The 12,691-nt window shown below is 39.1% G+C and overlaps 1 protein-coding gene across 1 annotated transcript in view; it reads left to right on the forward strand.

Moving 5' to 3' along the window:
- ASCC3 (activating signal cointegrator 1 complex subunit 3) overlaps positions 1–5,486 on the forward strand; it is a 281,082-nt gene extending 275,596 nt beyond the window's left edge. The window contains exons 40-42 of the mRNA XM_055713229.1: positions 2,452–2,658; positions 4,596–4,771; positions 4,871–5,486. Coding sequence (XP_055569204.1) covers positions 2,452–2,658; positions 4,596–4,771; positions 4,871–5,018 — 531 coding nt within the window. The 3' untranslated portion in view covers positions 5,019–5,486. The remainder of the gene's footprint in view (positions 1–2,451; positions 2,659–4,595; positions 4,772–4,870) is intronic.
- The last annotated feature ends 7,205 nt before the right edge of the window (positions 5,487–12,691 follow it).

A 12,691-nucleotide genomic window follows, 5' to 3' on the forward strand; every position in this document is an offset into this window, starting at 1 on the left:
AGCTTCATCTTAAAAACCTTTAAACGTAAAATCATTTGCCAGTTAAGGTGTTACTACTCAACTTGTTTCATCCAGTGTGATCTGGGGAGGTGATTTTAGTAGTCTTGTGTGTTAAATGTAGCAAAATTCCAGCAATGGCTAATTCATTTAGAGTGTCTGTAGTGCTTTTTCTCCTGCTTCAAGGTGCTGCCTTGTTTTCCCCCTTTTCCCTTTCAAAGCTGGGACAAAGAGGGATGTCTTTTCCCTTGACATTCTGGCGGTTTATTTTCTGTTACATTTTTCCAGCCCTTTCTTAGCTAAGGCACTGTTAAGAACATCAGTGCAATTCATTGGCGTCCCCTGCTTTTATACGGCAATTCCTGAGTGCTCACAGCTGGCCCTCCCCACCTTCTCCATTGAACAGACACAGCTGTTCACGCAGCACACAGAGGAGGGGAGAGAGAGAGAGATTAGTTTTTAGCCTAAATCAGATTTCTCATTTAGTTCAGCCAGGCTCTGGTAATGCAGCCATTTTAATCCAAGTCCGCGCTGCAGCCGAAATGGGCAGCCCTGCCCTCCCCGTGCCATTTTCACCTCTGCTGACCCAGCTCTCTGCACAGCTGCACAAACGCTGGGGCTGGTTCAGGCAAGGAGATGGGAATGAGCATCCGGGGCGGAGGGGAGGAGGGATCATACCAGCCCTCTCGCTGACGGTCGAAAGGGCATGTAGCCAAACAGCTACATGAATGCTTGTGCCAGCAGGGGAGGTGGCTGGACCACTTCTTCCAGTGGCACTGAAGGTTCATGCTTACTCAGAGTACTGACGGGATTAGAGAATATGCTTCCACAATCAGCTTTAAGCTGATCTAAGTTCATGCTTCCACCAAAATGATTAGCAAGCTGATCCATCTCGCTGCACAATCACAGCATGGCGGTGCCAACGTGTTGGGGATGGAGAGGGGGACAGCTTGCTGGTGGCGAGGATGTTAGAGAGAGGGATGGCACCACCTTTTCCTGCAGCAGGGCGATCTTAGGTCTGCTTACCCTGGCTGCTGTATCCCTAATTATGTGTTAACATACACCATTATTGTCAGTATGAGTCATGGCAACGGTGTCTCCAAAAAGCAAACTGAGCTTTTATTAGGGCTCTAGGCCTTCCAGCACAGAAAAAGTAATCGGAGACACATCAGGCACAATCTAAATGAAAATAGATTTTGTTGAAACACAAGATAGTCAAGCCAGTACTTGAAAAATATACTTTAGTGTTTTTCCAGATAAAACATTTCTGTTCCATGCAAGTATTGCCCATGCAACTATGCCTACCCTCTTCATTCCCACAAGTTCCCATTTTAACATCTGCTGGCTCTTTACCAAGACCAATATTCTTTCCTTCTTCTCCCTCCCACCCGCTAGCTTTTCATATGTATTCTTTGAAAACACTGGTGAAGTGCCGATTCCTGTTTTGTTTTGCGGGTGGAGGGGAAGGAGGGCAGGGCAGCGCGTGGTTCTTGGTCTTTTGGGTTTGTTTTTTTTCCAGTGCCAGCCTCATCTATCTTTTTCAGCCATAATGAAGCCACAAATCACTGCCTCCGTTCCACAGCCCATTTTTTCATTTCTTCCTAACAAATTTCATTGAGTGAACATGCTGATTTTCTTTTTTACTAAATGAAAGCCTGCATTACCCCTCTCCATTTTTGTCACAGCTTCTCAGGGTGCTTTTCCTTGTCTGATAGAGACCAAAATGAGTGATAGATACATAGGGCTGCATTTTCAGGATGCTGCTTTAAGGCTGAAGGGAGTGTCATGTTCAACTACAAAAATTGTATGCCTCTAACAATAGTTCCCTGTACAAGGATGAGAGAAAGTTGAGGGCCTGTTGCAGTTCATGAGAAACCACAGAGACTTAAGATTCCTCAGGAGGACTGTAAGGAGGATTCGTGAAGATCAATGCAAGAAAACCTTTAAAAAAAAAAAAACTAGGGATAACTTCGGATATGCAGTTGAACTTTTGGTTAATTATCTGAACTGATCCTCTGAACTCTCTGAGGTTTGCCCATTGCTAATTAGCACTGCAGTGACTTGTTCTTTATGGATTATGCTAAGGAAGTTTTAATTTAAAACTTAATTATACTAGTTTTTAAGTGGCTTATAGGGAAAAAAATACTTTAATCGAGAGTGGAAAGGAATTTTTCCTGTGTTCAGACCTCAGTAATCTTAGTGAGGCACGTGTAACATGCTTGAGAAGTTTCATACTTGTTTTATTTGCCTAGAAGGAAGTAGACTAAAAAGTTAATGAAAAGCATTTTATGCTTATGACTGAGAGTCATACAACTATAGATGATATTCTAATACATAATAAAATGTTATTAATATAGAATAAATGTGTAGACTGCACATTGAATCGTTATTGTTACAGTGGCAATGTTTGTATAGATCGTCTGGTAGTCCACAGGGATCTGTTTTTTTCTACAGGCTTGGAATTTCTTGTGCCGTTTGCCAATTCTAAACGTCAGCCTGAGCATTAAGGGCTGTTGGGATAACCCAGTTCAGCCACAGAACGAAGTGCCTGTTACTTCTGTGACAACAGACGCGCGAGATGACAGACGATGGATCAAGTTACATGCTGATCAAGAGTACGTGCTCCAAATAAATCTGCAGAGAACCCAGATGGGGTATCAGGTAGATTAATTTATCATTTCCTTTCCAAGCACACACATTTCCAATAATCCATTTACCTTATCAATAATGCTTTATACAGCATAACTGTTTTTTATCGTTTAAGAATTGTGTATATTATAAACTTTCAAAGCCTTTTCTGTGTTAATAATGAAGCAAATGGTTTTTCAGGTTGCAGTAGGGTAGTAAATAGAGTCTTAAGGTAAAATCCTAGACCAATTCAAGTCAATGAAAAAATTCCCTCATTTTTTACAAACCAGAAGCTCATAAAGTTCATTTGTTAGGGTGCTGTAAGCAGCGACAGTAGAGATGGTAATTTCACAGGCAGTATTTAAGTAGTCACCAGGCCCAAACTCCTAACACTTGTACTCTTGCATATCCTGCTTCCCTATTATATTCCCGTGTACTTCCAAATTGCATACCAAACCCATACCTATAACTATGTTTCTACTCACAACACACCCTCAGGCCTTTACTGAGGATACTTTCCTCCTATTTTACATGTGAAGCTTTTTGAAACTACATACAGTTCTTTTCCACACCTAAATTTCAGTCCCACCCCTTTGCCCAGTTAAAGCACATCTCATTTCACCTTGGGCTGGTCACCTCGCTGGGCCCCCAGCAAGTCTTCATGCACCAAGACAGAAACATAGCAGCTGCACAGGTTTCCAGCTGCTCTGCCCCCAGCAGCAGTAACTCAATGTACCTGTCTGTCAGCTCTTGTAAGCCTTAGGACCATGCCTCCTGCATTCAAATTGGGCACTGCTGACATTGTAGCTATCACTTATAGATGCATTTTTTGTCATTTGTATACCACGAGTGGCATATGATATGCTTATATCACATATATATGTGATTTTTTTATATTGTATATATGATAATGATTTTGCTAATTAATTTCTCTAGCATTTCAAACAACTTAAGAATTAGTTGCCAGCATTTTTGTTAAGGTACAAAGAAGAGTTCAAAATAAAAGCAGAGAACAGTTTTAGATGTTAGTTTGAAGACTCGTAAAGACAAATTTCTTTTGATAAAAATAATATGTTCTTTTGTAAGTCCTTTTTGAAAAGTATTCTTCTTTCCCAAAATACTTCTTGTCCTGACTACAGCAAGTACAAGGATGTCACCATCACTTCAATGGGAGACTGTCTCATTTGCAGGAGGAGAAAGTGTCAGAGCTCCTCCATAATTTGTCCTATTTGCCGTGCCAGTTACTGACAGAGACTTTTTCTAACCAGAAGCCGCAGAAAAGAAGGGAGCAGGAACATTTCATGAAATGATCACTGTTTTATAAACCTCTCCTAGAATTTGATCCCTCTTTTGTAAGAAACAGCTGGATCAAACTGTTTCTGAAGCTTCATTGCTGTCGTGGTGCTTTTCCTTCTGTATAAATCTTCAGTAAAACCTTTCCATCTACAGAACATGAAATGAATGCTGATTGAGTATGCATCATTATATCTTCAGCTCTCAGCAGTAAAGTCACAGTCTTAAAGAATCACTGAAATAATCTGTCCTTTTGCTGTATCAACCTCAGATAAAGACTTCAAGTGCTGTTTTTGTCTTTATATTAATCTTGAACAATACTGTTTAGCTTTATTTAAAGACACTAGGTTTACAATTAACCCTTCTGCAGAGAATAGCATTCGGAATATGTTAGATGAAATTACAAAAAACAGAACAGTATTTCCATTCAAGTTTTAATAGGATACAAAATAAGTGGAACAGAATCTTGTACTCTGGGTTTTTCTCTGTGGACTGTGATTTTATTTTTTTAAAAAACGCTTATCTGGAAAGAAACAAAAAAATTTTAGTGTGCCTAAATTATAGTCTTATGTAACGATTCATGATAACATGGTTTTGAGCTGGGTTTCATTCAAGAAAGAATGGCATTTTGGAAAGGTGATTTCTAGCTTTACTAAGCTGTTTCTTTTCCCCAACAGGGAAAGCAAGACAGTAAAGCAGTGGCTCCTCGATTCCCCAAAGCTAAAGATGAAGGATGGTTTTTGATATTGGGAGAAGTCGATAAAAAAGAACTCATTGCCCTGAAAAGAACCGGATACGTCAGAAATCGAAATACTGTTTCTGTTGCTTTTTATACTCCAGAAGCTCCTGGAAAGTATGACAAATTTACAAATTAAGTTCTTCTAGTGATTATTTTTTCCAAGTAGTCAAGACCTAATTTCCAAACTAATTATTCTGCTTTTTTGCATTTTAGGTGTATCTACACATTGTATCTCATGAGTGACAGTTACCTTGGCATGGACCAACAGTACGATATTTACCTGAATATTATACCAGCTAGTAATTCAGCACAAGTCACAGCAGAGGTGGCTGATGCTGTGTGTCACCTGGCTGTGAAGTAAGGTGATCTGAAAAATCCATTCAAAGGAACTGGTTGTGCAGCTAAGACATCAGGTCATTCTGGATATCCAAAAATGAGTTTGCCTTAGTAGAACCAACTTCAAACCTCAAGACAACAAGGAAATTGAAAATGACTACTGTATTGACTCTGGTAACACAGAGTTAGCCACAGTGGCCTTACTCCTTTATGAAGATTTATCTTTTCTTCTTTCATCTTTCTTCTTTCAGAAGTCATATCATTAATTGAATTTTGACACATCTAAACAAAAGACTAAAAGATACTGTAATCTGTGCAAATTTTGGGCTATAGTCTTAATTTTGAAAAGTGTTCTGTAGCCTATGTATTAAGGTAGTTTAAATAGTCATCTTTTTTAACTTATAGGGAGAAATACAAAATTTGGTGTAAGAACTGCTGAAAATATTGATGAATGTGTTATATTTCATGTTTAATAAAAATATGTCCATAAGAATGTTTTGCATTAGATTTTTCAGTGTAAAATATGAGATGTATAGTAACAATATCCTCTTCTTACACATACTACATTTTGAAGGTACTCTAAAGGAAAAATTTCACAGATTTTTATTAAACAGTAAATCTGGTTATAAAGGCACGATAAATAATATAAAATATTTGCAGTATAGCAATGATGCAATTTATATAGATCATAAAGTTTACCCGTTACATGCATGCACATACGTATATATACACGCCACACATATATTTCATATTTACAATTTCCTTAGTGTTTTTTCCTGAATTTTGAAGGACTAAGGCATATAAAATCAGGTGTCCTGTTCTAGGGTTCAGTGCTAAAGTGGGCAACTACATTCTGTAAGTAAAAGTGAGGCTTCAGTTTGCAACAGATGGCTTGATGAGCAAGGAAGACTTCTGCCAGACAAGAGGTAGTCTCTAAGAGATGCCCAGCTCGGCGATAATACCATGGAGGCACTTCCACCTGCAAGACATAAATCTGAAAGGAGAAGTTCTGAAACTTCTTCTGAAAGAAGCAGCACCTATCTTCTGCACAGTGCAGTGATGAGACTGCTTACCTAGGTGTACGCATCCTGAGGTCAGTCCTCTTTGCGGCCTTAAGGGGATTCAAGATGCTGCTTGTGTGAGTACTTGGAGGCAACACACTGCAAAAACATCATGCATCTTCATTCAGACTGGATTTTAAACTGAGTATTAACGGTTGAACTTGTTCAGCTTTGCATTTAGCCGATAAGCATTACCTCTCTGAGGAATCATTTTGCTATCATTTCCATTGTGTTTCACCAGATGAAAGAATATGGCAGAGCTGTTGCCTGAAAGTTTTCCAGAAGAAAATGACACTGGTGGTGCTGCACCCACATGGAATCACAGAATGGCTGAGGATCTCTCTGGAGATCTTATGGTCTAACTCCCCTTCTCAAGCAGGGTCACCTACAGCTGGTTGCCCAGAACCATGTCCAGACAGTTTTTTAATATTTCCAAGGCTGGAGACTCTGCAACCTCCCTGGGCAACCTGCGCTCAGTCACCTTCACAGTAAAAAGTGTTTCATGCAGTTCAGAGGGAACCTCCTGTGTTTCAGTTTGTGCCCTTTGCCTCTGGTCCTGTCACTGGGCACCACTGGACAGAGCCTGGCTCTTTCCTGTTAACATCTTCCATTCAGATATTTATACACACTGATGAGGTCCCCCCATGAGCATTCTTTTCTCCAGACTGAACAGTACCAGCTGTCTGAGCCTTTCCTCATATGAGAGATGCTCCAGTCCCTTCATCTCCATTGTGGCCCTTTGCTGGACTGTCTCTAGTATGTCCATATCAATCTTACGCTGGGGAGCCCCAAAGCAGACACAGTACTCGAGGTATGGCATCACTAGCACTACATTGCAGCAAAGAGAAGGATTTCAAAGGGTCAGCAGTTAAACATCTATTTCATATGTATCTGGCATCTCTAAATTGTAAGAAAAGTTTTTAAAATAATTCTGTAGTTGAGTGTTTTCAGAGGTCTTCACATCATCTGATGTTGTTAAAAATGCTTTATTTCATTATTATAGGTTGACTTTATTGCCTAAGAAAATGGGACAATAATGGAAAAAGTTGTCACTGTATTTACAGCCTGCTAGATGACGGAACTGCCACCTTTGCCTTTTAGACTGTATCAAAATAATGTGGTGCCACGTCACACAGCAAACAGGATTTTTTTCAAATTGGTAGGCAAAAGTTTGGTTATGCACACAGTTTATTAGTCCTGTGCCCATTTTTAAGATAATTGTTTGCTCTAATCTGCAAGTAAATTTTCACAGAAATTAAATCCTTTCTTTGGGAAAATTCTTTGCTTAAGCAATATATTGTTCCTCAACAATTTTAATTTATTAGGAAAAAGAGCTATGCCACAGTCAAATAACATACCAACATAGTGATGCTAAAAGCACAACACAAAATAATCTAACTGCAGACAGACAATAGCTTCAGTATTCTTTATTAATCAACTAAGGAGATTCTGTAATGTCATTTGTACCATTTGTACTCTGGTTTGGAAATATTGTATTTAATTTCCTAGCATGGTAATTTTTTTTTTATATAAATAGCTTGGTGAAATTTCTTAATAACATATTTGAAAGGGGGGGGGGGGAGGTATTACAAAAGTATTGGATTCATGAAGCCAAAGTCTGAAGTAACACAGAATAAATTCAAGAAAATTGATTAGAATATGTATTTATCTGAAGAATCCAAGAGAAGGAATTCTGATGCATTTGAAACAGCTGCTTAGAAGGAACAATCAATACATTCAATCCAGTGATATCTAATGGTGGAAAGTGAGAACAGCTAACAGAAGTACAAAAATTAAACACGGGGAGGGAAAAAATAGAGATAAATGCTTTGGTGATGTAACTTTCACCATTGTGGATAAGTGAACAAATTAACAGCACATACAGAAATTTTTAATGTTCAAGTTTCTCATTCCAGTTTGCAAGCAGGTTTTTATTTTATCTCTTGTTTTCCCCTTTGTGGGGGCAGCTGCATTTAGTGCCCACCTGCTCAGTCCAAAACTTTGAAAGAGCAACAAAAAACATGCATGTTTCATTTATCAAGATGAATTTAAGTCTGCCAATGTGGCTTCAACCTTTCTGCCTTCCCCTATCCTAATCTGATAACAGCATCACAGCAGTACTGAGCAGGAGCAGGTTTGGGTATGTACAGCCATCACCCATCTCTTAAGGAGTTCTTACAATGCAATCTGTTGTTTAGAACCTCACTGAAGATTTTGGTTCTAGTCCAAGTACTGAATCCATCAGTGGCATCGTGCAGGTCTTCCTCTTGTAAGTTGAATCTTTGGAGGCCCCAATTGCATCCAGATGAATTCAGGGTTTTATGCGGCTGACACGAAATTCCTCTTCCTGATCATTAGTTTGCTTCTAGAGACCATCTCTAGGTGGTCATCCTGAAGGAAACTTCAAGAAGTCTCTCATCAACCTCCATCCTGGAGCCTAGTATAAAACTTGAACATTCACTGAATAGGCTGCATTTAAAGAAAGGTAAGTTCCATAATTCCAGTGTTCTAGGGAGTGCTTATAGAAAGAATAAGGTATCGCGCGTGCATCTGCTCTTGCACATCACAGCCTGAATCCAAATTCCTATGTTCCTCCCTCACTCAAGAAAAAGAGGCTGTGATATTTTTAAGACAGTTTGATGGACTGGTCTAACAGGGATCACTTCTCTATGAAGAGGCTTATTTACTGCATCTGGTTCTTAAATCATCACTCTCTTGTCTTGCCTCCACCCATCTCATTTAAAGTAAACTTCCCTTTAGCTCCTTCCACTTCCTGCAGACCCTGCATTCATACCCGTTTGGAGACAGTTATCCATATCAGGGCCAGGAAATTATCACAGAAGGTATTTTTAAGCTTAATCTTTCTATGACATGGTATGGACACTAGCTTATGTAGTAAATACTGAAGCAAGACAAAGGAAGGTAATACAAGCAAACCGTATATATTTTTTCCACATCCTAAAGGTCTCCATAAAAAAGTCTGAACTAATGCTGAGAATAGAAAAAAAAAAAAATCTGTAACAAGCCAAGTCACAGGCGTAAAAAGAAGTCACCCATCCATCCAAGTGTGCTTGATACCTCATATGAAATGGTAATTTTGTGTAAGTGATTTTTATATAAACCTTTTTTGTAGGTATCCTTTCTTCCAGCTAAATTGCCTTCAAGTTGCTTATGTGTAGATATCTAGTGCCATTTAATATGCAGTATCTCACCTGGCCTCTACATTCAGCTCCAGAAGAACATATACCATTTGCAGAGGGATATCAGATGTGAAACATGATGCTGCTATATATGTCACTCTCTGTGGATGCCTCAAGTCACCTAAGGCATCTGAAATGGCCCTAGGTATCTACATTCAGGTAACCAAATTGAGCTCTTATTACCTGTTTAGTCACAGGTAAGCAATTCAGTTGCTTAACTGTGTCTAACGCACTTTAAAAATCACCAGTTATTTCAATTGGCACTCCAGAACACAGCAAGTCTTCCACAGGTTCTGTGTCACTTCTGCTAACCCTGTGCAGGTATGCCAATATCAGTATGTAAGTATTTACCCTGTGAAGTTTAATTAGCTGATCAAGCCCCTGCTATTTCACAAGTCAGAACCATAAGTGTTCAGAATTCTCTCTTCCAAACTATTTTCTGAGAAGGGAGAATTCTTCATGAGAAGAAATATTTTTTGACAAAAAGGTTTGGATGCCATAGGATGCCCCAACAGACATGTGAGCTACAAAAATGTGAGTAGGGCTGCTGCTGAGAACAGTCACTCTGTTTCAACTTACACGCTATGCCTGTTCCATTGGCTATGTTTGATTCCCACCTGTCTTTTTAAAAACTTGTTAAATGACATGTCTTCTTGGAGCATGCTGCACTTCAGCAGGCTGTGGCAGGACTTACATCTGCAGAAATTCTGACACACGTTTTTCTGAAGTGATTTGCAAAAGCTCAAGAATGAACTGACCAAGTTTATTATTAATGTCAGGTACTGGTAGCGGCAAGAGGTTAAGCTGCTTTCATGAAGTGTCTGAAGGGAACTTCTATATTAAAGAAACTTCTTTGGAAAGCAATTGTACTGCTTGCACTAAATGAGTCTCTGTGTAAATAATTCCTACGAGGATTCCATCCAGACAGAAGAAACAAGCTCTATAGAAAAGGATTCTCCACAGTGATTATGCCATCCTGCAATTAAATATGTTTACAATATGTCTTGTACTCCAGTCTTCTAATGAGCACCATACTACATCAATGTGATTAGAATCCAGGACTACCCAAGTCAATAAGCCTTTCTTCTTCATCTTTGTTCGTAGAAAATCACAATCACCTTCTCTGATCAAATCTCTCCTCAGAAATAAAAGCTTCACTAAGCCTATGCATTAGGTTTCACTGCTGCTTTTTTTACTCCAGCTTAGTCTTGTCCTACCAAGACTCTCAATAAAAACATGCACCCAAAAGTAGAAGCCTTGTATTTCTCCTTGCAGAAGATCAGTACGAAACAGAATTGGCAACATCTCATTGCACAATGACAAAGGTCACACAGATGAGAGGACAAGATGGAGATCTCATTGAAAATATCATGTGACCATTGGGGGGGGTGGGGGGGGTGTCTACATCTAGATTTTAGAATAGAAATGAGAATGGGGGTGGGGGTGTAGAGGGAGTTGGCGAGTACAGACAGACATTGGCTACTGTTCATGTGCTACAAAGCCAATGAATAAATGAAATGTGTCCTGTGCTGAGTATTCCCATTCCCAGTAATAATATTCCCACTAATTGTAATGACAGCAGAGGTGAATTGGGCATTTTTGAAAAATCACGCTCTTAATAATGTGACACGTACAAATAGTTATAGGGCTATGCTATTAATTACTGGCAAGGAGAACAGTAGAAAAGGGAGTCTAGAAATATCACCATACACTCTAAATCTCTAGATAAATGTGATCAACAGCATTCTTCACACACTAGCAAATTTGCACTTTGAAATGGAAATAACTGAGTTTCTACCGTGCTAATGTGGGAAAATTAGGCTTACGTACTTTACAGCAGCACTTTCTTCTAGCTAACAAGTTAAAATTGTTTCAGATGCAAATAACACATGGTGAGTTCCCATCAGGTATTTGTCAGCAAATGCAACTAATTAGGGACTAATTACTCATTGTAGTGGGACAGTAATATCAGGTTCTGATAAACCGTCATCTTAGTAGCTGTGAATATTCTGCAATTAAGCCTTATTTTCTCAAACGATTGCAATGACTAAAGGGGGAGCTAGAAAAAACACTGATAGGATCCTGCCATCTCCATAAAAAGGCCCCTTCAATCACCAACACCAAAGCAAGATTCATCCCTATTGAAAATACAACAAAAGAGTTCAACTCAGTACCCAGAGAGACTACATGACTATTACTACATTACTATCTTACAGTTTACACCAGTTAGTGTCTCGCTTTTGCTTTGGCATGGCTGTGCCCTGTACTATCCCAACCCCCCCATCCCTGCCAACACAGCCTTACATGTTAGGCTCAACTCAGCTTTCAGGGATTGGACCTTTAAGCGAATTTCATTCTCTGTTTATAGGACACATAGCACAGAGGAAGTCCTGGTCCACGATTAGGTTCCTGCAAGGTGAGATCTACAAATAACCACATAAGGCTCTACTGTACTAAACTCAAAATACAATGCAATGTTACTCCAAGAATATATTAAGTAAGACAGGTGCAAAAGATGCAGCACAGTTAGCTGTATGATTAAGGCAATTGCCAGTTTAATTTTTGTTTGTAATTCTAAGTGACTTGATTCAAAGAGGGAATGAGCTAATCTGGGGGAAAGGAGGGATGGGGAGATTTCTCAGTTCTCCTTGGTAATTAAATGCTCAGAACTGACCATAGTGAAATAGTTATAGGCCATATCCACACATGTAGTATTCATCTAGTCAAGTACGAGTTCTGCCTTTGTGCATCTCCCACATTTTTACTTAACTCTTAAAACATGCAAACACTGACATTTTTCACCCTCACCCTTGCAGATATTAGGAAAATACATGCTCTGCTGTTCTCAAGAGAATCAAGCTTCCATAGTTTAGATACAATAGTATGTGCACCAGAAGGCAATCGAATCTCACAACTTCACGAAGACCCCTTAATGAAAAGTTTAGAAATTGCAAAACACATTCATAAAGGATTAAGACTTTGCTTTCACCCAGTATATAAAGCTGCAGTGCCATCTTTTGTAATGCTACCCAGTAACTCAGAATAAATCACAACTAGGTTAAGTTTCTGAAACTTTTGCTAACAATTTTTGCCTCCTCTTGATAAACACAGACATTGTCACCTACAAATAATTATCTTTCATAAAACATATTTTTTTTCACACCACAGCACTATCTTGTAGCTCAACTGCAATAGTAGAGGGCTTTTGCCCTAACACTGCTGATGGTCCCCAGGTTTTGGCTTCACAGCATGTCACATATCCAAGGAGTACTGCAATAGCTTTTTCAACCTGTTCAGTCTTACCAATAGTCTGGCCATAAACTTATAACTTGGAGAAAACAGAAACAAACTTGCTCAAAAGGTGTTTGTTTTCTTGCAGCTATATTCATAACCCAATTACTCCATTCTCATCCCATAAGCCTACAAGACCTATGACA

Source organism: Falco cherrug, chromosome 6 (genome assembly GCF_023634085.1).
Source record: "Falco cherrug isolate bFalChe1 chromosome 6, bFalChe1.pri, whole genome shotgun sequence".
NCBI lineage: Eukaryota > Metazoa > Chordata > Aves > Falconiformes > Falconidae > Falco > Falco cherrug.